This window comes from Mauremys mutica, chromosome 6, assembly GCF_020497125.1.
Source record: "Mauremys mutica isolate MM-2020 ecotype Southern chromosome 6, ASM2049712v1, whole genome shotgun sequence".
NCBI classification, from domain to species: Eukaryota; Metazoa; Chordata; order Testudines; family Geoemydidae; genus Mauremys; species Mauremys mutica.
This window is the reverse complement of record NC_059077.1, coordinates 114,615,245-114,636,501: the sequence shown is the minus strand read 5'-3', so window position 1 is coordinate 114,636,501 and position 21,257 is coordinate 114,615,245. Positions and strand designations below refer to the sequence as shown.

Below are 21,257 nucleotides of genomic sequence, written 5' to 3'. Positions count from 1 at the left end.
GGGGTGTGGCCAGCGCCAGGACACAGACACAATGAGTGCCAAGGCCGCATCTAAACTGGAAACAAGACACAAAGAACTGCAATTACAAGACATGGAATTACAATTAAAACTCAAGGAGATTGAAATGAAAGAAAAAGCCAAACAGGCTGATCACAAGAGAGAAATGGAGATAATACAAGCCAAAGAGGCTGAGCACAGAAGACAATTAGAGTTAAAAGACAAAGAACTGGAAATCCAGAGACAGGCTCTGGAATTAGAAAAAACTAAACAGCAAACGCCACCCAATCCAACCCCTCTTCAACCTAATGACCAACCTTCTCGGAGAAAATTTCCCGCCTACAGGGCCGGGGATGATGTTGAGGCCTTTTTAGAAAACTTTGAGAGGGCCTGTATTGGATACCATCTTCCTAAAGATCAATACATGCTGGAGCTGAGGTCACAGCTCAGCGGACAATTATCCCTGGTGGCAGCTGAAATGCCTAGAGACCTGATGGACGACTTTCCACTGTTCCTAACCAAGGCCAGACTCAGAATGGGCATCACCCCTGATCACGCCCGTCAGCGTTTCAGAGCCCAGAAATGGAAACCAGAGATGTCATTTCCAGAGCACGCTGCTTACCTGGAAAAACACTATTTCTCCTGGATATCAGGATCCAAGGTTAAGGAGCTAGACGACCTACACCTCCTGATATTGATGGAACAGTTCCTAGATGGTGTTCCTGAGAACATTAGACGCTACATCCAAGATGGTAAACCAAAAACTCTCACTGAGGCAGGAGAGATTGGAGCCAGATGGATGGCATCGGTAGACAACACGAAAGCTACTGCCAAGGGGAGCGAATCCAACAGGGTACACACCGACACTAAACCCTACCGTCGCGGACCAATCAAACCCACACCTACAACCCACGGACAGTCACACTCTACCTCTTCTTCTACCTCACCAGTCTCCAGTAGACCAACACAAACCGGTGACCCATCAACTGGGCGATGTTTTCAATGCAATGAATTGGGGCATATCAAAGCCAAATGCCCAAAGAACCTAAACCGAGTGCAACTCCTTGCACCTTCACACCAAGGAAAGCCGGACATAGATGTATCTCAAATACCCTTAGAACATAGGGAAACTTTGAGAGTGGACGAAAAGGAGATCATCGCATGGAGAGACACTGCAGCACATGTGTCAGCTATCCACCGAACCTTCGTGGACCCCAAATTCATCAACCAGAAAACCAAAGTGACAATTCGACCCTTCATGTCAAAACCTGTAACATTACCTACTGTGCGTTTACCTGTCCAGTACAAGGGCTGGTCAGGGAAGTGGACTTTTGCTGTCTATGACAACCATCCGATTCCCATGCTACTGGGGAACGACTTGGCCCGACACATTGAACAGCAAAAAACAGAGGGAGTGGTTACACGCAGCCAAGCCAGACGAGCTGCCGGACCCATCCCTGTTCCTGAGCCATCCACCGAGACCCCGTCTGTATTACCAGAGACCCAGACAGAGGTGGTGGAACCGGATCCCAGGCCAACACCTACAGCAGCCATAGTACATCCAGTCCCAGAACCGGAACTGGAAGAGCAACCAGCGCCAGCACCGGCGCCAGCGCTTGCAACTCCACCGCCAGAGGGCGCCAACGGGCCTGAACTGGCAGAAGCAGCAAACAACCCTACCCAAGAGGCTCAGCCGGAGCCTGAAATGACACTTTGTGCACCAGCGGGGAGCGGTCCACAGTCAACGGAAACAACCTCATCACCTACATCGCTTCCAGAGGAACTGGTGTCTCCCGCCTCAAGGGAACAGTTCCAGAAAGAGCAGGAAGCTGATGACAGCCTCAAGAAAGCATGGGCGGCGGCACGCAGCAACCCACCGCCTCTCAGCTCTACTACCCGATCCCGGTTCGTTGTGGAGAAAGGACTGTTATACAAGGAATTTCTTTCTGGTGGACACCAGGAGGGCTGGCATCCTCAAAAACGGTTGCTCGTTCCGACCAAGTACCGGGAAAAGCTCTTAAGCTTAGCCCATGATCACCCTAGTGGCCATTCTGGGGTGAAACGAAGCAAAGACAGGTTGGGAAGGTCCTTTGACTGGGAGGGGATGGGCAAGGCGGTAACCACTTACGTCCGGTCTTGTAAGGTATGCCAAACGGTAGGAAAACCCCAAGACCAGATCAAGGCCCCTCTCCAACCACTTCCCATAATGGAGGTCCCATTTCAGCGAGTAGCTGTGGATATTATGGGTCCTTTCCCAAAGAAGACCCCCAGAGGAAAGCAGTACATACTGACTTTTGTGGACTTTGCTACCAGATGGCCGGAAGCAGTAGCTCTAGGCAACACCAGGGCTAACACTGTGTGCCAGGCCTTAACTGACATTTTTACCAGGGTGGGTTGGCCCTCTGAAATTCTTACAGATTCGGGAACAAACTTCCTATCAGGGACCATGAAAGACCAGTGGGAAACTCATGGGGTGCATCACTTGGTTGCCACCCCGTACCATCACCAAACTAATGGCCTAGTGGAAAGGTTCAATGGAACTTTGGGGGCCATGATCCGCAAATTCGTCAATGAACACTCCAATAATTGGGATCTAGTGTTACAACAGTTGCTGTTTGCCTACAGGGCTGTTCCACATCCCAGTTTAGGATTCTCACCATTCGAGCTGGTGTATGGCCATGAGGTTAAGGGGCCATTACAGCTGGTAAAGCAGCAATGGGAGGGGTTTACACCTCCTCCAGGGACTAACATTCTGGACTTTGTAAGCAACCTTCAAAACACCCTCCGAGACTCTTGGGCCCTTGCTCGAGAGAACTTAAGAGATGCTCAAGCGGAGCAAAAGGTCTGGTATGATCGACATGCCAAGGAGCGGTCCTTCAAGGTAGGAGACCAGGTCATGGTCTTGAAGGCGCAACAGGCCCATAAGATGGAGGCGTCCTGGGAAGGACCATACATGGTCCAGGAGCGCCTGGGAGCTGTTAACTACCTCATAACATTCCCTGATTCCTCTTTAAAGCCTAAAGTGTTTCATGTTAACTCTCTAAAGCCCTTTTATCCCAGAGAATTACAGGTCTGTCACTTTACAGTTCAGGAAGGAGATGACACCGAGTGGCCTGAAGGTGTCTACTACGAAGGTAAAAGAAATGGTGGTGTGGAAGAGGTGACCCTCTCCACAACCCTACAACGTCTACAGCGGCAACAGATCAAGGGACTGTGCACTGACTTCGACCCCTTGTTCTCAGCCATCCCAGGACGGACTGAGCAAACCTACCACTCCATTGACACAGGTAATGCTCACCCGATTAGAACACCACCCTACCGGGTGTCACCTCATGCCAAAGTTGCTATTAAACAGGAGATTGACAACATGTTGGAGATGGGTATCATCCGCCCTTCTACCAGTGCATGGGCATCTCCAGTGGTTCTGGTTCCCAAACCAGATGGGGAAATACGCTTTTGTGTGGACTACCGTAAGCTAAATGCTGTAACTCGTCCAGACAACTATCCAATGCCACGCACTGATGAGCTATTGGAAAAGTTGGGACGTGCCCAGTTCATCTCTACCATTGATTTAACCAAGGGATACTGGCAGGTACCACTAGATGAACCCGCCAGGGAAAAATCTGCCTTCATCACCCATGCAGGGGTGTATGAGTTTACTGTGCTTCCGTTCGGACTGCGGAATGCACCTGCCACCTTCCAAAGGCTGGTGGATGGTCTACTAGCAGGATTGGAAGACTGTGCAGTTGCATACCTCGATGATGTGGCCATTTTTTCTGATTCATGGCCCGAACACCTAGAACATTTGAAAATGGTTTTAGAGCGCATCAGGCAGGCAGGACTAACTGTTAAGGCCAAAAAGTGTCAAATAGGCCACAACAGAGTGACTTACCTAGGACACCAGGTGGGTCAAGGAACCATCAACCCCCTACAGGCCAAGGTGGAGGCTATCCAACAGTGGCCTGTCCCAAGGTCAAAGAAACAGGTCCAATCCTTCTTAGGTTTGGCCGGATATTACAGGCGATTTGTACCACACTACAGCCAAATCGCTGCCCCACTAACTGATCTGACCAGGAAAACCCAGCCAAATGCAGTTAAGTGGACTGATGAGTGTCAGAAAGCCTTTACCCAGCTTAAGGCGATGCTCATGTCGGACCCTGTATTAAGGGCCCCAGACTTTGACAAACCCTTCCTAGTTACCACCGATGCATCTGAACGTGGGGTAGGAGCGGTACTAATGCAGGAAGGACCGGATCACAGCTTCCATCCTGTCGTGTTTCTCAGCAAGAAACTGTCTGAGAGGGAAAGCCACTGGTCCATCAGTGAAAAAGAATGTTACGCCATTGTGTATGCCTTGGAAAAGCTACGCCCATACGTTTGGGGCCGGCACTTCCAGCTACAAACTGACCATGCTGCGCTAAAGTGGCTTCGCACCAACAAGGGAAACAACAAGAAACTTCTCCGCTGGAGCTTAGCTCTCCAAGACTTTGACATTCAACACATTTCAGGAGCTTCCAACAAAGTTGCTGATGCACTCTCTGGTGAAAGTTTCCCAGAATCAAGTGGCTAAAAACTGTTCTTAATATGTTTTCATGCTTAGTAGTCGATGTAATAGTGCATGTGTTTTATTACTCTGGTTGTTTTACAGTTCTAGGAGGAAATCGCCGCCAGTGGATCCCACTGTGACGATTTGGGGGGCGTGTCATGAATAGTTAGTAAAGGGTTAAAGCATAGTACCTGGTGGGCATCTGACCTGAGGACCAATCAGGGAAGAGAATTTGAAACTCCTAGGAGGGAACTTTTCCCTCTGTTTGGGGGGGTCTTTGTCTTTAGCCGTCTGGAGTTACAAGGGTCCAGATGTTTTAATCAAGTCTACAAGTTTCCACCTTTCTGAACTAATTTCTTCTAGTCAAGATAGTGAGTATTAGAAAGATACGTTGTGTCCTCACCTAATAATCCTATGCTTGCAATTCTGTGTGTTTGTTATTGATTATTCTTATTCTGCTGTTTTGTGTACTGAGAAAGGGAGAGGATTCTCTCCAAAACTTAGCAAGGTTATACCCTATGAGTGTCCAGCTTGGGCTCATAGAGATTCTGTATTTTCTTGTTTTCCTTTTAATAAATTCTTTCTATAAAGACTTGATTAAATCCCTTCTACTGTGGATAGGGGGAGGGGCGAAGACACTCTCTCGGTGGTGAGACAGGCTTATCTCCGGGCAGAGAAGGGAGGGGGGAGATAGTTCCTCCTGGGTTTGATTCAAACAGTTGAATCAGGTATCTCTTTCCAGTGGCTAGGAGAGAGAGGGGGGGGGAGGTTTCCCTCCGATGAGTGGATCTGTATTTCCCCAGGGAACGTCTCTGGAAAGGGGAGTGGGAGGGGGAATATAGGGGTGTCTCGGCCCACGTAATCGACCGAGTGGTGGCAGCCTGAAGGAGACCTACCCTAGGATTTTGGGGTGGGGGGGAAGACATGCGGGTCCTCACTTTGAAACCGCCCAGTTTCAAGTGAGGGTAGACTCCTGACATGGTGGCAGCGGAGTTTCGATCCCATTGTTAGAAGGAATTTTTTTCAGCTGGGCTACGCTGAAGGGAGCATTCTCTTTTTCTTACTTGTTGCTTGGACAGGCAGCTTGAGAAAAAGGTGGTTTTGAAGCAGTTTCAGGGTTAGAAGATTTTCAGTTTCTTCCAGGGCTTTCTGTTACAAAGCCCCCTGTGGAGCGGTGTTTTCGTCCATTGTGAGACGAGATATCACTCAGGATTCCTAAGGTGGGGGGAAGTGCTCGACAAAGTACATTCCCATCCAACAGGAAAAACAGGTTTGGGGGGGGGGAAGAGACAAACCCTCCAGCCAGGTCTCTTCCCTGATTGGTCCTCAGGTCAGATGCCCACCAGGTACTATGCTTTAACCCTTTACTAACTATTCATGACACGCCCCTACCTGCTGGCCCCAGCACAGACCTGCTGCAGCGGGGAGAGGCAACCCTCCCCCAGCCCTGAGCTGCTGTGGTGAGAGAGGGATGAGGGGAGTCGTCCTCTCCCCACTGCAGCCCTGGGGCAGCCTGCACCCCAATCCCCTCATCTCTGGCCCCAACCCAGAGCCCAAACCCCCCCACACACACCCCAGCCCCCTCCTGCACCCCAAACACTTCGGCCCCACCCCCACCACATTAATTTTCTTATGTGCACCAATATGAAGGTGATGTCCATATTAGTGCACATAAAAAAATTCATTCTGCACATGAACGTAAAAAATTAGAGGGAACACTGGTTAACTTCTCTCTATATTTTAATTCAGAGAAATGAAGTTATTCCTTTCCGATTTAATCCCTTGTGTATACATCAACAAACATATTTGTGTTTTCACTTACCTGATCTCTCTTCTTTTCCATCTCTGTTATTTCTTTGTTAAGTTCCTTCACCTTTTTCACATTCTCAGCCATTGTTTCCTGAAGTTTCGCTATGTTAGCCTGCATTTCCTTTAACTCATCAGCAGAACGTACCTTCGTCTCTTCAGCCAAAACAAATTGATACGCAACATAGAGACGGCTTAAGTGTTCTATCTCTCGCATTACCTTCTGGTACTCTAAATAGGATGAGCGTTCCTGAAAGAAAAGGCCACCAATAAAAATAAGCCAGCATTAAAAGTTTTTTGTAATACGTCCATAGTATTTCTGAGAAGTTCTATATAATTTTATGATCAATATTTGTAGCTATACAAGCCAAGATGAGTAATCAAATCTCATGCTTCAAAAGATATATGCCAATTCCCCAAGAGGGATGAGAAAGCAAGGAAGGATTCTCCTTTCCTACATACTGTAGTACCCAACTGGCTATATGCATTACACTTTTGCCTTCCTCTGAAGCATCAAATGCATTATACATACACGTGCCTGCTTAGTTAAATGTTAGCAAATGATGCTAATACAACAGCCTGTACTGCTCAAACAACACTTGGATATCCTTTCATGAACCAAGTTAAAACATCATCTTGCTATTGTCTTCTAGTTTTTTTGTTGTTTTTTTTCCCTATAATTTCTTGCAGGTCCTCAATGTCCAATGTTACCATAACAATTAGACATCTGAAAATAAAATAATCTCTCTATAAACCATGTTTTCCACATTACAAAAATATTCAGACTAGAAATGCGTGTCGATGTTTTAGAGTCTAGAAGAGCATTTTGTTTCAAAAAATGAATTGTTGAAGAGATTTCCAAGTTAGTCAGGCTATTTTCCAATATTTTAAAAATTGGCCCTCTGGTGTAATTTCACCCAGTATAACACTAAGTCTGTTTAAAAGCCAAAGATGTTTTTTCTGGTCTAAAAGTCAATACCTCTTTCAGTTTCTGTAAGGTTGGAGTGATTTCTTCCTCTAAAATCTGAAACACAAAAAACAAAATATATTTTCAGATTCTTAACTCTGAAAACTCTCCCAAATCCTACTACTCTGACCACATGCAAATAGCCTTACGCAGAGAAAGCAAACTTTCCAGAAACCATAAATATACAACAAATGGGTGAAGGCGAAAGAGAAGGGACTATGGTGGTGCAAATGGGTCAAATACATCCTCTTCTATTGTGGCAGAGAAGCACTTTCTCTCTCTAAGGCTACACAACAGGCAATTGAGTCATTCAAGTCAGCTTATAACTGCTATCACTGATGTTATTCAATTTATGTAAAGCATTAAAAAGCCACACAATTGCAAACACAGTACCGTTTGAATTTCTTTCAGTTTTGCCTCTTTTTTCTCTATAGTTTTCTGGGCAGCTATTTTCTTGCACTCATACATCCTTGTACCAGCTGCTTCTTCAATCATAGCTAAAATCTGAAAAACAAAAAAAAACCCAAGCTTATGAAATAACTTCAAAATCACCAGTGTTAAACAAAAAATTTTCCCTATCACCTTTCTTCAAAATACTATTCGAACAGTCCTGAGCAAACAGTCAACTCAAAATTTTACATGTATAAAAGGATATCAAGAAAAAGGAGAAAGAAAGGAAACGTGAACTCTGTTCTCACCTCAGGAGGTTTCATGTTTAAAACCTTGGTAATTCGTCCCTGGAAATAAAGGCAAAAATGATTATGGCCCGTAAACTCAAAAAGTGTAAGATTTTTATATATTAAATTCTCAATCAAAACTTTATCAGGTAGTACAATAATTTTTTAAAGAAATTTGTTTTTTGTCTAAAAGAATAAACGTGGTTTGGCTTCAGTTATCTCATTCTTGAAAGTTCAGATTCAAATCTGAAACAGCTTGTGTCACATTACAGTCAGCTGGTAAGTATGATGTGCTATACTTTATAACTTTGCTTATGCTGCGTCCCGCTACACGTAGTTACACTGATCAGGCACACTGCTTTCACTCCCTGTTTGGAATCTCTTACTGACTGACTGATTTTGATTAAATTCTTAGTCACAGACTGGCTTTTGAGAGATTTAATTGATGTCAGTCAATATGTGGAAGCCTCTGTGGTAACAGAAACAACATGTAGAGCTAATGCAAAACAAAATTCCCAAATCCAGCAACAAGGGAAGCAACTTTTTAGGAATATGTATATAATACCTGCATAATAAGAAAATGAGGGTTGTTGACATTGAGTCCAACAGAACAGAAGAGATCCTGCACTCTTGTGTTATTTGCATTCACACCATTGATTAGATACTTATTTCTACCACCAATGACGACCTTGAGAAAAAGAAAAATGAGATACTCAAAATGAACTAAAAATGGCTTTACTGTTTGAGAATACAAACTAATGGAATTCTTAGATGTAGGAATCTGAGCAAACAAATAGAAAACAGTTTCAATGCCCTGAGGGAATTAACAAAATTACAAAATACACAGATCAAACAAACCCTCTCATCAGTTTGAAGTGCCATTTTTAAAATCCTCTACCCCAACTGCAAAAATGTGAGTTAAAGCCCCACAGCAAGTACCTTTGGCAATTTCTTAGCAGTCAGGAACAAGGGAAAGTCTCTCAGTTCAGTGTCAGGCCAGAAAAAAAAAATACCACCACCACAACTAGCAAACTTGTTGTCAGTTTCATCAGAAAGATTATGGTTAGGGTTATGTTTTACTTACGGGTATTTTAGTAAAATTGTAGACAGGTCACAGGCAGTAAACAAAAATTCATGGCCCGTGACCTGTTCATGACTTGTACTATGCCCTTAACTAAATCTTGGGAGTGCTGGGGGGGGGGGGGAGGGGGAAGAGGAGGAGGAGGTGCCGCTGGTGCGCTGGGGGGTCCGCAGATGTTTGGGGGGTGGTCCAGGGGTGCCACTGGCGCTTGGGGCGGGGAGGAGGCGGGAATAGGGGAGGTTGGCAGGGATGGCATGCTCCCTAACTGGCTTCTGGGAAGCGATGACATATCCATCCCTAAGCTCCTAGCTCCGTGCACTGCCAGCTCCGCAGCTCCCATCATCCGGGAACCACAGCCAATGGGAGTTGCGAGGACGGTGCCTGTGAACTGCGAGGAGAGTGTGCGAAGCTAGAAGCTGAGGGACATGTTGTTGCTTCCAGGGAGTCTTCCCCTCCCCTCCCCCAAGGTAAACGCCACCCAGAGCCCTCACTCCCTAACCTCCAACCGTGAGCCCCCTCAAATTCCTCCTGCTGCTGCTAGGGAGTGAGAGGGAGGCAGTGACCTGAGATTGCCCAAGCAGCAGCCGGTGGGACTGACCCAGAGGCTGCCTGAGCTACTCGGGCAGCCCCAGAGCCAGCTACACTGGCCACTGCAGAAGTCACGGAATCTGTGACTTCCATAACAAACTCACAGCCTTATTTATGGTTAATATGGATCATGGAAACCAATTACTTCTAGAGGTGGTCCCTTTGTGTCAAGTCAAAGCACACCCGGAGGCAGTGTAGGAAAGCTTGCAGTGCTCCTGTCTGTACCATATCTGTTCTGTGATTAAATGAATTCAGTATCCCAAGTGGACAACCTAGCATCTTTCAATATTAAGGCCACTAAAAAAAAATTAGAAAGGGAAAGGAGAAAGGCAGAAAAGGGAAGCACATCATTTTCTGCATGGGACAATATGGCTTGCTCCAGGAATGTTGTCTCATGACTAGGTGTGTTTCCATTCAAGGGAGTAGAGTCATTGATTATGGTATATGGAATACTACAAAATTTGTAGTATGAACTGTGAAAAGGCAACTAGTTGTTATATCCTTATTTAGTTGCTTAGCTCAAATCTTACACAGTTTGTTATTGAGTTCACTCTGGAAACATTACTTTAATAGCACAAGTTCATGAAGTTTTCAAGAGAGCATATTTAAAAAAGAAGAATTAGTGCACAATCAAGTAAAAGAAACCAAGTGTTCTTTAAAACCTTACCTGAAGGAATCTTAATTATGCAAAATAACTTGATGCGTAAGGGTAGAGAGCATTAAAAAAAAACCCTACAACATTGTTATTTTTCAACTAGATGATATAGAATTCAATCTGCATTTTATCTTAGTATAGTCATTTTCCCCTGAAAACGGTGGAAATACATAAGTCTTTATGGACAAACACAGATGTTAAACACTCACCTGCCTGGTGACTGTGATCTCATCATGAGCCTCAAATCCCAATGGACTCTGTTTCTTGTCAGAATTATCAAAGGTGATTGATACAGTCGCTTTAATAATTCCAGCCTGACCATTTTTGTAAACCAAATCTTGCAAATTGGATGCTCGCACCTGAAAATGTGGAAAAAGAATACATTTAACAGAAAGCCATTGCATTGCTTCACACCGTGCACTATTAATTGATAGAATTTGAGGAAAAATGTATGAAATATTTGAAAAATAGGAATACTGTACATGTAGATACTCTAGCAGATCACAGGTATAAAATAGAGCATGTAGAAAACGTGCAAGATGGTTGTACGGTAAACTAACACACAGTAAGTCAGACAATTTATTTTAATTTTTTTTTAAACCAGATACATGAGAAAAATTAAATGCTTAGATTTAGAAGCAAGATGACAAAATCAATTAATACGTAAGTGCCTTTAGGTAAAGTGTTTGATTTCATGATACAGTATGTGTGTGATTATAAAGATAGCAAAATAGGATTTCCTTGCAATTTTGCAGGATTTCCGTAGAATTCCAAGGCAACACTGTTTAAAGACTGGGATCCGAATTTGCTTCAAAATGCACACTTTTCATTTAAGTACCAGTATAGGCCAGTGTCTTTTAAATACAAATCATTTCAACAAAACTTCCTTTCTGTTTTTCTGATGAGACAGCTAATAGGGTTCTAAGACCAGCTCCAGATATGCCCAAGTTTATTATAGAGAAATAAGTTTGTGTTATATTCTGTGATTGTACTTTTACCTACCAAAAGTCTGCATTTCCAACCTACTACTTCCTAACTTAGCATTTTTTCCCCTGTGGTTCTGGGCCACATAGTTTGTATCAATGTATGATTATTACTGCTATACAAAGCTTATATATTTATAGTCTTCTAGAAAGTGTTTGAAAAGAATTCCCATGTATTTGTAATAGTCCTATGTAAAAGAGTATTTACACAGTAGATATGATTGTAAGTCAATTTTGAGAATAAGAGTCAGTGGTGATTACAAATTCATATTTAATTATCAATAACATCAATTTTTATTGGGCAATTTGAACCCAGCCAGAAAGTGGCATAGAAACTGTCAGTCTGTCTCATTTTGGTTGAAAAGGGAACACCAGTCTCCACAACATTTTGTGAAGATTAACCTCAGGTTTGTTGCACAAGGATGCTATTCAGCACAAGGAGGAGTTGCTCACTGATTCTTCCTAACTGCAATATTTCTCCTTCCTTTTTACCTGAGATAGGTTGGAGATGCCCAACAGGAAACAAATAGAGTCCAGGATGTTGGACTTGCCACTGCCATTTAAGCCGGTGATAGCATTGAACAGTGGGTCGAAGCCGTTGACCTCTGTCCTCTGGGCATAGGACTTGAATCCTTCCAGAATGATTGACTTGATATGCATCTTTTCTGTCTCTCTGGAGGACTTGGCCAAGCCCCTCTCCAAGGGATATGAAGAAAGATCTGAGATTTACAGTCCTGTGTGTTTTAAAACAACAAAAGCAGACTTGATAAAATCAGCGGGCACTCCTAATATAAACCAAAGTATGAAACACATGGAAAAAGAATATAATACACTCTAGTATGGACAATGGTATTTGGACCCACATGCAGGAATGTGATAAGTTTTTTTTGCCACAACAGTACCATCTCAGTTATCCAAAGGAAGGATAATTGAGTCCCCCAGCAAATATTACGCACAGTGAAGATTTCCTGATTACATGAATTTATTCAATAAGCCTCAGGATATTCAAACAGAAGTTGTACTGTGGAACAAAACAGGTTTCTCATCAAGAAAAAAAAATTACAAGACTAGTAGGGGGCAAAAAGACAAGACTAAAGTCTTTTAGAAGAAAAGAGAGGAAGAAATTTAAAAGGGCCGTGCTGATGGAGTACCTCATGGACTGTTATCTGTATCCAGAGCTGACTGTGACTTTATGTTAGTCTTAAAATTGTGGCAAACTTCATAGCAAAAATATATAGATAAAACCCCCAGACTCTTCTGTATTTCAAATCATTAAACGATATAAAAAAAAATCCCAACACTGTCTGCTATTTTTACAAATGTGACTTTCGGATTATCCCAAACTGAAATTAGAGAGAAATGTCTCCTTATTCTGTACACCTGGCAGCACTTTGTTTATAGCCAGTTTCACTGTGAGACTCTGTGAATCTGACAGCTCTTGGGCACAGTCATGGTCCTCTCTGGTTCGGGTCACCCAGAAAAAGGAAAAGACAAAGACAAACATTAGTAAGAACAGGTTTCAGAAGTGAGCTTTAGCTCACGAAAGCTCATGCTAAAATAAATGTGTTAGTCTTTAAGGTGCCACAAGTACTCCTGTTTTATTAGTAAGAACAGGGGCTTGTAAAGGCAGTGACTGGGGGCAGGCACCGGCCTGGGGCTGCTGTAACTCAGTGATTAGGTTTAAATTGACCAATTTTGCACCCTCCCCAATTCCATGGGGCAAGTGTGTGTACTGAGAGGGCTTGTGCCCACAGGGCAGGCCTGGGAGGGGGGGGGGCTTCACTCCCTCACTGGTATCAGCCCAGACACCAAACTACTGAACCAGGCCCTTCTGGGGACACTGAGGGAAGGAGCCTCTCCCCAACAGCCCAGAGAAGAAGCCCCTCACTGGGGGCGAGGTGGGGGGTCTGCAGACATCAGACCTCCCCCCCCGCCGCAATGCCCCTGTAAAGTGGCTGGGAGGGGGGGGTCCTTATTCCTTAAGGACCCCACCCCCTCCGTGGTGCATCCATTGAGCCCTCTCCCCTTCCCCGGAGAGAAACCGGGACGGGACCGGCCGCGTCCTGCTGCACGGAGACCGAGACCCGCCCCCACTCTCCTCACCTGCCGAGCCCGGGGCGGGGCGGAGGGTGTAGCGCGCGGCAGGCGGTTAGCCGCGGGTTCTAGAATCCCACCGGCCGGCCGCCCGCTCCCGGCGCCCTTCCGCTTACTTGAATTTTTGGCGCGCAAGTACTGACGGGAGCGCCGCGGCTGCCGGATTGATCTTTGCTCGCGTGAGAGCCTCTAACCTGCACGCGAGGCAGCGCTCCCGGGTGGGGGCGAGCGGGGCGCGAAGGAGACCGCACCACAGAGCCCCACGGCGCCGCGGGAGAAGGGCCGTTTTAAACGGAGACCGTATTGATACCGGCGTCTGCCGGGGACAGACCCGGTCAGGAGAGGACCCCGCCCCCCTCCTCCCTGCCACCTGATAGGTGGAGATGGAGAGTCGGGGCTTCTTCAGCGCGCGTCGCCTGCCTGCCTTCCGCTGCGAGGGCGCATTGATTGGCGGGTGGGGAATAACCGCGCGAGCCTTTCCTCCCTATGGCTTGGGGGGCAGGGCCATGCAGCAGGGCGAGCCCCTGTGCCGGGGGGGCGCTAGAACAGAGCCAGGAAAGGGGCGCGTGCGCGCGCCTGTAGCGTGCGCGTTTCCGCCCCCGCGGGGCAGCTGTGCACGAGCCCCTGTTCCTAGGGGAGCAGTAGGGGTGGGGGGCTGTGTATGGGGTGTGAGAGCCCCTGTTCCTAGGGGAGCAGTAGGAGGAGGGGGCTGTGTACGCAGTGTGAGAGCCCCTGTTCCTAGGGGAGCAGTAGGAGGAGGGGGGTTGTGCATGGGGTGTGAGAGCCCCTGTTCCTAGGGGAGCAGTAGGAGGAGGGGGCTGTGTACGCAGTGTGAGAGCCCCTGTTCCTAGGGGAGTGGTGGTGGTGGTGGTGGGGCTGTACACAGGGTGTGTGAGCCCCTGTTCCTAGAGGAGCAGTAGGGGTGGGGGGCTGTGCATGGGGTGTGAGAGCCCCTGTTCCTAGGGGAGCAGTAGGGGTGGGGGGGGCTGTGCCTGGGGTGTGAGAGCCCCTGTTCCTAGGGGAGCAGGAGGAGTGGTGGGGGGCTGTGCATGTCGTGTGAGCCCCTGTTCCTAGGGGAGCAGTGTGGGGGGGGGAGGGGCTGTGAAGATGTGCAGTGTGCAAGACCCTGTTTCTGGGAGGAGTGGAGGTCCAGTGCGTTGGGGGAGAATGTCTTCATCACTTGGATCAGTCTGGGATTATCCTCCTCCACCCTCTAGTTCTCAGGCATGTAGGTGCCCAATAGCGTCCCAGGGGAATAGCAGGATCATAGAATCAAAAATGTAGGACTGGAAGGGGCCTTGAGATCGTCAGGTCCAGCCCCCTGCACTGAGGCCGAAGTAAAGGCTTGTCTACACTTACATTTTATAGCGCTCTAACTTGCTGGCTCAGGGGTGTGAAAAATCACTGTCCGAGCGCTTTAAAGTGCTAGTATAGCCAGGCTCCCAGCGCTCGGAGCTAATCCCCTTGTGGAGGTGGATTGCCAGGAGAGCTCTCGCCCAGTGCTCGCTCGTGACCATGCTCACACTCAAAGCGCTGCCGCGGGAGTGTTCCTGCGGTAGCGCTTTGAAGTTTCCAGTTCAGACATACCCTAAGGGCATGACTACACTTGCAGATGTAGAGCGCTGTGAGTTAAACCCGTCTTCGGAGAGCACAGTAGGGAAAGCGCTGACAGCTGCTTGCACACTGGCGTGGCCACATTTGCAGTGGTATTGGGAGCGGTGCATTATGGGCAGCTATCCCAGCTTGCAAGTGACTGCAACGTGCTTTGTAATGGGGTGGTGGTGGAGTGTGATGTGTGTATGTGGGGGGGAAGAGAGTGGGTTTGGTGGGGGCTGAGAGCATGTCAGCATGCTGTCTTGTAAGTTCAGAGGTCAATTAAAAGATGTTATCTATAGTCATGTCATTCAACTTGATATCTTAATAAAGTATTTTTATTTAACTTTTGTCTCTGAAGAGAAATACGTTACATAGATGTGTGAGAATCATATTTACAACATAACAATGCAAGCACAAACTACAGTTAGATGTGACCCAGAGTACTTAGTTTCCAAAAGCTGTAATAAGGGAAACTATTACATAGAAGAATAAAAGTTCAGAAGAATTAGTTCAGTTCTGTTCTTCCAAAAAAGGTAAAAGTAAAATGTGTTACTATGATAAATTGAGGGTTCTGTCTGTACTGCTTCTGAACTGGGGATGATTTTATGAAATTGTATAACAACATTACTATGTCTTGGAAAGCCTATATGTATGTGGATCCCCCATGAGTTAGCAAGGTTACAGTGGTGAGTGATCAGCACTCATCTATTCAGAGTAAAACAGTCTGGCACAATGGGTTTGCTCTAGCTGGGAGAAGACACTTCCTCTTGTCTGAAGGGGATGGGTGGGTTTGAGAGCTGTGGAAAATTACTGAAAGGCAGAACAAAAGAAGCAGGAGTCTCTGAAGGGAGTCACAGGTGAACTGGAGAAGGGAACCATTTTGTACCAGGTTAAGATGGGGGAGGCTGCTGCAGGAGTAGGGTAGGCAAGGTACATAAAGGACTCTGCCTCACTGACAGAGCACAGATGATCCTCCAAGGTCTCCCAGGAAAGGGTGATCTAGTGAGAGACATTGTGGTAGGATGTCCTGTATTATATGATCTGTCCTCTATATGATTAGATATATTGAGCATAAAGATGTTAGATTGTACAGTGTGTGTGTGTTGGCTGCTTCACAACTACTACGTACCCCTGAGAGAGTTAAACTATAAACCAGAAGCTTCACAACTGCTGGCTGGAATTTTCTGAGAGATGTGTGTTTCAGTACTGAGGAGTCTGAAAGGTTTATTCTTTCCTGCTGAACATGGCATAATTTTTAGGGATACATCCATGCTTGCAGACAAAGGACAATATCTGTAGTAACTGTAAGATTTGATGTATGTCATTTGTAACAGTGGTTCCTTGTCCATGAGTGGTAGACTTGTTCTCTGTATGTATTAATCAGGCCTGCTGCATATATACTAAATAATTAAATTACTTGAAGAATAAATTGCTCAGTACCTTCAAAATGTACATTTAATTAAATGCTCCTCCAAATAAACAATATCTTGAAACAACATGTCAATCTTTAATCTGTGCTTTAGTATCTGATACTTGCATCCGACGAAGTGGGTATTCACCCACGAAAGTTCATGCTCCAAAACGTCTGTTAGTCTATAAGGTGCCACAGGATTCTTTGCTGCTTTTACAGATCGAGACTAACACGGCTACCCCTCTCATACTTGATACTTAATATGTTAGCCAATCATAATTATGAAGATGCCATCTATTGTCATGGACAAATTATTTAGTGCCTGATCCATGGTAATTTATCATGTCATTAAAGTCCATATCACAAAAAGCAGCAATTGCACATTAATACACTAGCAGTATTTCTTTACTGTATGCATTCCTTCAGATGTCTTTGGAGGGAGAAGGGATATCCATATCGCAGTGGGTGCTGTCCATTCTTCTTAAGACACTTCTGAGTTATATAGAACCAGTAGTCTTAATTGTAAATGTGAGCAAGAAGAACTATACTTTCCTTGTAATAGAACAGAGCTATCAAAATTCTGTAGGCCAAATGACAGATAATTGACAGGTCATAGCAGCAGCTATATGCTTGAAAGAAGCCAGTATAGACTACAGCTAGTCCTACCATTACTTTCTGTAGGGTAATTCTTGTAACCATGGCTTTAAATTGCTAAAAATCACAACTACCAGTCTGCTCACCTAATTAAAATCTTTGCATACAATCTGTCAGGAGACCTTGCAGTCTACTGTGTATTTCTCTTGCCACTTGTCATTTTATTCTTTCCTAATCATGGATAATAAGATGGCAGCAGATGAATGTGAAATAACATTGAGCAGAGAACAGACAAAGAAATGCAATGTAACATGCATGCTATAGGTTCAAAATACTGAGTAAAGTGCAGATGAACTGCTCTATTTCGTGAAGTAAAAAAAAATCACAAAAATGTAGGTAAGCTTGGGATTGGGTAAAATATGGAATAGCCCATAATGGTATTTTAATAAATAAAACTTACTTTAAAAACAGTGGAAATAGTTCAGCAACCTTGAGAACAAGAGGATCAATTAATAGCACACTGTCATTAACCCTTCTGGCTCAAAAAGGACCCAAATGGTTGTTTCCAAAGTTGCACAAGATGATGAAAATTATACATATAATACAAATAGGTGGGAATAACATAATACTAATGAAAAACCTGTCCGAATCGACCTTTAACTGGCCATTCCAGGCAATAAATAGCTTCACTACTAAAACCACTCAGAACACTGGGTTCTGAAGTGGCATGGGGGAAAAAAATGATGTCTATAATAAAACTAACAGAATAAGGCCATACTACAGAACAATGTCTAAGCTGATCTTTAACCTGACATAAAGCAATACATAGTTTTACTACCAAAACAGCCTACAACACTCAGTTCCAAAGTGGCGCACAGGATGAAATTGATTAATACAGTTAAGTGTGAGCAACATAATACTTATGGAAAAATGAGCCAAAATGACTTTTAACTGCCTGTTCCAGGCAATAAAGGAGTCAATTATTAATAAAGCCACCTGGAACACATAGTTCCGATGCTGCATAGCAAACAAAATTATTGCATATAATACAACTAAGTGAGATCGTAATACTGCCAAAAAAACCCTATCAAACCAATTACCAATAAAACTGTAATTACCCATTTCAGTCAATAAATCAGTGTATTATAGATTAAAAATATCCAGAACCACTTATTCTCAAAGTGAAGAGAGAGTAAAAATAATTCTTAGACCTATATAACACAGAGCCATGACAGAAAAGAATAATACCTGTCAAAACCCAGTTGAAACCACTTTTTATATTGTAAAACCTTCTGTATAATAAAACATTTTGTATTATTACTATTGTTGTTGGTAGTAATAAGAGTAGTTGTAGCCTCTTTATATAGTATAGCCATACAGTCTAAGAAAAATGGGGTGAAAAAGGCTCTGTTTAGGTCTTGATACAGATGAAATATTTTACTGCTGGAACAATTTCAAATAGTTTTTGTTGCTGTTGTTTTGGTTTTGTAGAGAACTCTATTTCATAGGTTCTATGCTACCATCTAAATTGGATTTTTAAATCAAAATGGATTGTTTAACTTTCCCCTTTCCCTACAATGGAATATAGTGAGGCCCTATTTGTACGTTGTACGACAGGAAGTGATAAAGTAGCTTTATTTTCACAAGTAGGCCTGTATTGCACAGGTCTGGAATTGTTGGTTGCTTATTAACTGCAACTGTTTGATCTAATTTTAAACAATCTATCATTAACATATAATTATAGAGCTACAAACATTTCACATTTATATTGGCACATATTTACTGGCATGTTTGTTTAATAAAATATTTTTTTTCTTGCAATCCAAAATACTTCTGTACAGAACTAGCAATGTACCAGTTGAAACTTTAAACAGCCACAGAGAGTTATTGAAATCTTGATGGTTTCATAAAGAACCCCATGCATACCACCAATGGTCATTTTTTCTTAGGTGACTGATGTCACTGGCTGTCAGTGGGGGATAGTGGGCTGCATGTGCAGGGAAGGGTAGATTTTCAAGTTGAAATGGGTTAAGTAAGTAGGCCTACATGTAGAGCAAATGCATAAGATCATTGTGATAGGGTAGTTTGCCCGTTAAAGGCAGTAGCACCTAGTGGTCAGCCCATCTCACCTCGTGGCATGACCCTTGAAGGGTTTGAAAGGTCCAATATAAGAACCTGTGGGTGATGTGGTGAGAGAAGAAGCGGTCTCAGGAACAAATGATGCTTGGGAGGAAATTCTTTCACTGTATCTTCAAGGACCTGGGGCCAGGAACCTTGCAGAGAGGATGAGGCAAGGCTCCTGTCTCCATGTAAGCAATTAGGAATGAGCTGGAAAAAGGAGCCACCAGAAATACTGCCTTCTCCCTCATATCAGCCTGGAGGGTAGACGCAGACTCTGCAGGGAGTAAAAAGGGCTCATTAATGAGTACCTGCACTGGATATCTGCCACAAGGAGATGGAAGCAACGTAACTTGCCTGCCACCCCACACCCCCATCCTTTGCCAGGTTCCCAGATATTTACCGAGTCCTTCCTTAATATATTATATTAAGAACAAAATATATCTGCCCCCTTGTGAGATATGTGCACCCCATCTTCCCTGAATAACATGGGTGCCAAATAAGATCCGTCAAACTGAGAAATCTCCAGCCCCCCTTAATTATGTATGAATTTAACCACCTCCCTAGTGACATACTTCCTGGTCATCTCAATTCATGGAGTCTTTGTGGTCCCTGTCACACCATCCACTGTAACGTGTCAGACCAATTGATTCTAAGCTTTGATTAAACATAACAAAGGGGATTCATTAACCCATCTATTTCTTCTTCCAAGAGGGAAAGCCTAATCTTATAAGAGCTCTGTCATGCTGCTGTTCCTGACCGCAGTCTAGCTCTCTGGCCTCCTCTGTGATCCCGTTCCCTGTCTCCTCAGGCCTTGTCTACACTGTGAAAAAACGACCCCCTGAGCGATGCAAGTTTCAGTGCTGTAAAGTGGCAGTGTAGACAGTGCTGGGAGCTATTCCCTTCGTGGAGGTGGGTTTTTTTACAGCGCTGGGAGAGCTCTCTCCCAGTGCTGGAGCCGCGACTACACAGCCACGTTAAAATGCAGACAGAAGCCAGCTGACCATCCTTCAAATTCAATGAAGTCTGAAACAAGGAGTCTGGATGGAGCTTCTATCCAGGAGGCCAAGCCTCTGTCTCTCTCTGCACACAGCAGCCTATGTCCTTTTTGATCTTCATTCCTTGAGATATCACATAAAATTCTGCTTAACACATATCCTGTAGCAGCATCTCATAATATAGTCCCTTCTCCACAGCTGGACTCGCTCAGATGCAGAGAAGTGTTTCTTTGGCTGCTGTGCCATATATATGTCTATAAAGTTAAACTTGCGCTAGAAAGTGAGTTAAACTGGAGATAACACACTGTCTAGTGGTTTTGGATTTGTCTCATCCCATGTTGGATTTTTATTGGCAAAAATGAAGCCTGCGGTAGTGGTTTTGTTAAGATCTGAAAAGTTGCTCAGGGGGACCATACATTCTATACTGGCTAACGGGATGAAAAATGAAATTAGACAGTTGGGAGCTAAATGGTGTATCCATTATGAGGAACTTATTTGTGCCACTGCCTATGTATTTGCTTTAAAGAAACAATCCTTATCCTCGACAAGTAACCAGTGCCTTCCTTTAATTTGGAAATTGTGAGCTACTGTAAACTGATAAAGCTTCGCAAAGACACCAGTCCGGATTGGGACGTGGTTGTGCTAGGCACTGGACAAATACATAGGTGGAGGTGCTCCCTTCCCAAAGCACGTCACTAAAAACAAGTGAGTAACTAGTATGGGAAGTGAAGAGAGTTGATGTGAGTGACAGTAACAGGCTGAAATTACACAGGACGTGGTGCACAACTTGATGATTCCAAAGTTGTTTAAAACTTCTCTATCAAATCAAAAATGCTTTGTGCTTCCTTAACAGTTACAACCCCTCTTTCCACACACACTGGAAAAATTGACTGGGCTTGCTGCCTATCTTTGGGTGGTTCTTCCCACCCCTTTCTGTATAGGCTCCCCAGTCTGCCTTCTAACTAGCATCATCAGTTCTGCTTTTTAACAAACTATCCTGAAAACTCAGACAGTGTGTGCCTGCTCCACATGAGTCTGAGATATCACCAGGCTCCCTGGGATTCTGTCACTGTTCAGAGGGTAGATTTGGGTTCCTGCAAGAAATCAGAAAAATCATAGATAGTTATGCGCTATGCTAGCAGTATG

General features: G+C 44.6%; 1 protein-coding gene across 1 annotated transcript in view; it reads right to left on the bottom strand.

Moving 5' to 3' along the window:
• The window catches only part of SMC2 (structural maintenance of chromosomes 2), a 39,587-nt gene extending 26,111 nt beyond the window's left edge, over positions 1–13,476 (bottom strand). The window contains exons 1-8 of the mRNA XM_045021852.1: positions 13,404–13,476; positions 11,793–12,034; positions 10,527–10,676; positions 8,559–8,681; positions 8,015–8,053; positions 7,710–7,820; positions 7,329–7,373; positions 6,366–6,599 (exon numbers count right to left, since the gene is read on the bottom strand). Coding sequence (XP_044877787.1) covers positions 6,366–6,599; positions 7,329–7,373; positions 7,710–7,820; positions 8,015–8,053; positions 8,559–8,681; positions 10,527–10,676; positions 11,793–11,960 — 870 coding nt within the window. The 5' untranslated portion in view covers positions 11,961–12,034; positions 13,404–13,476. The remainder of the gene's footprint in view (positions 1–6,365; positions 6,600–7,328; positions 7,374–7,709; positions 7,821–8,014; positions 8,054–8,558; positions 8,682–10,526; positions 10,677–11,792; positions 12,035–13,403) is intronic.
• Between the last annotated feature and the right edge of the window lie 7,781 nt (positions 13,477–21,257).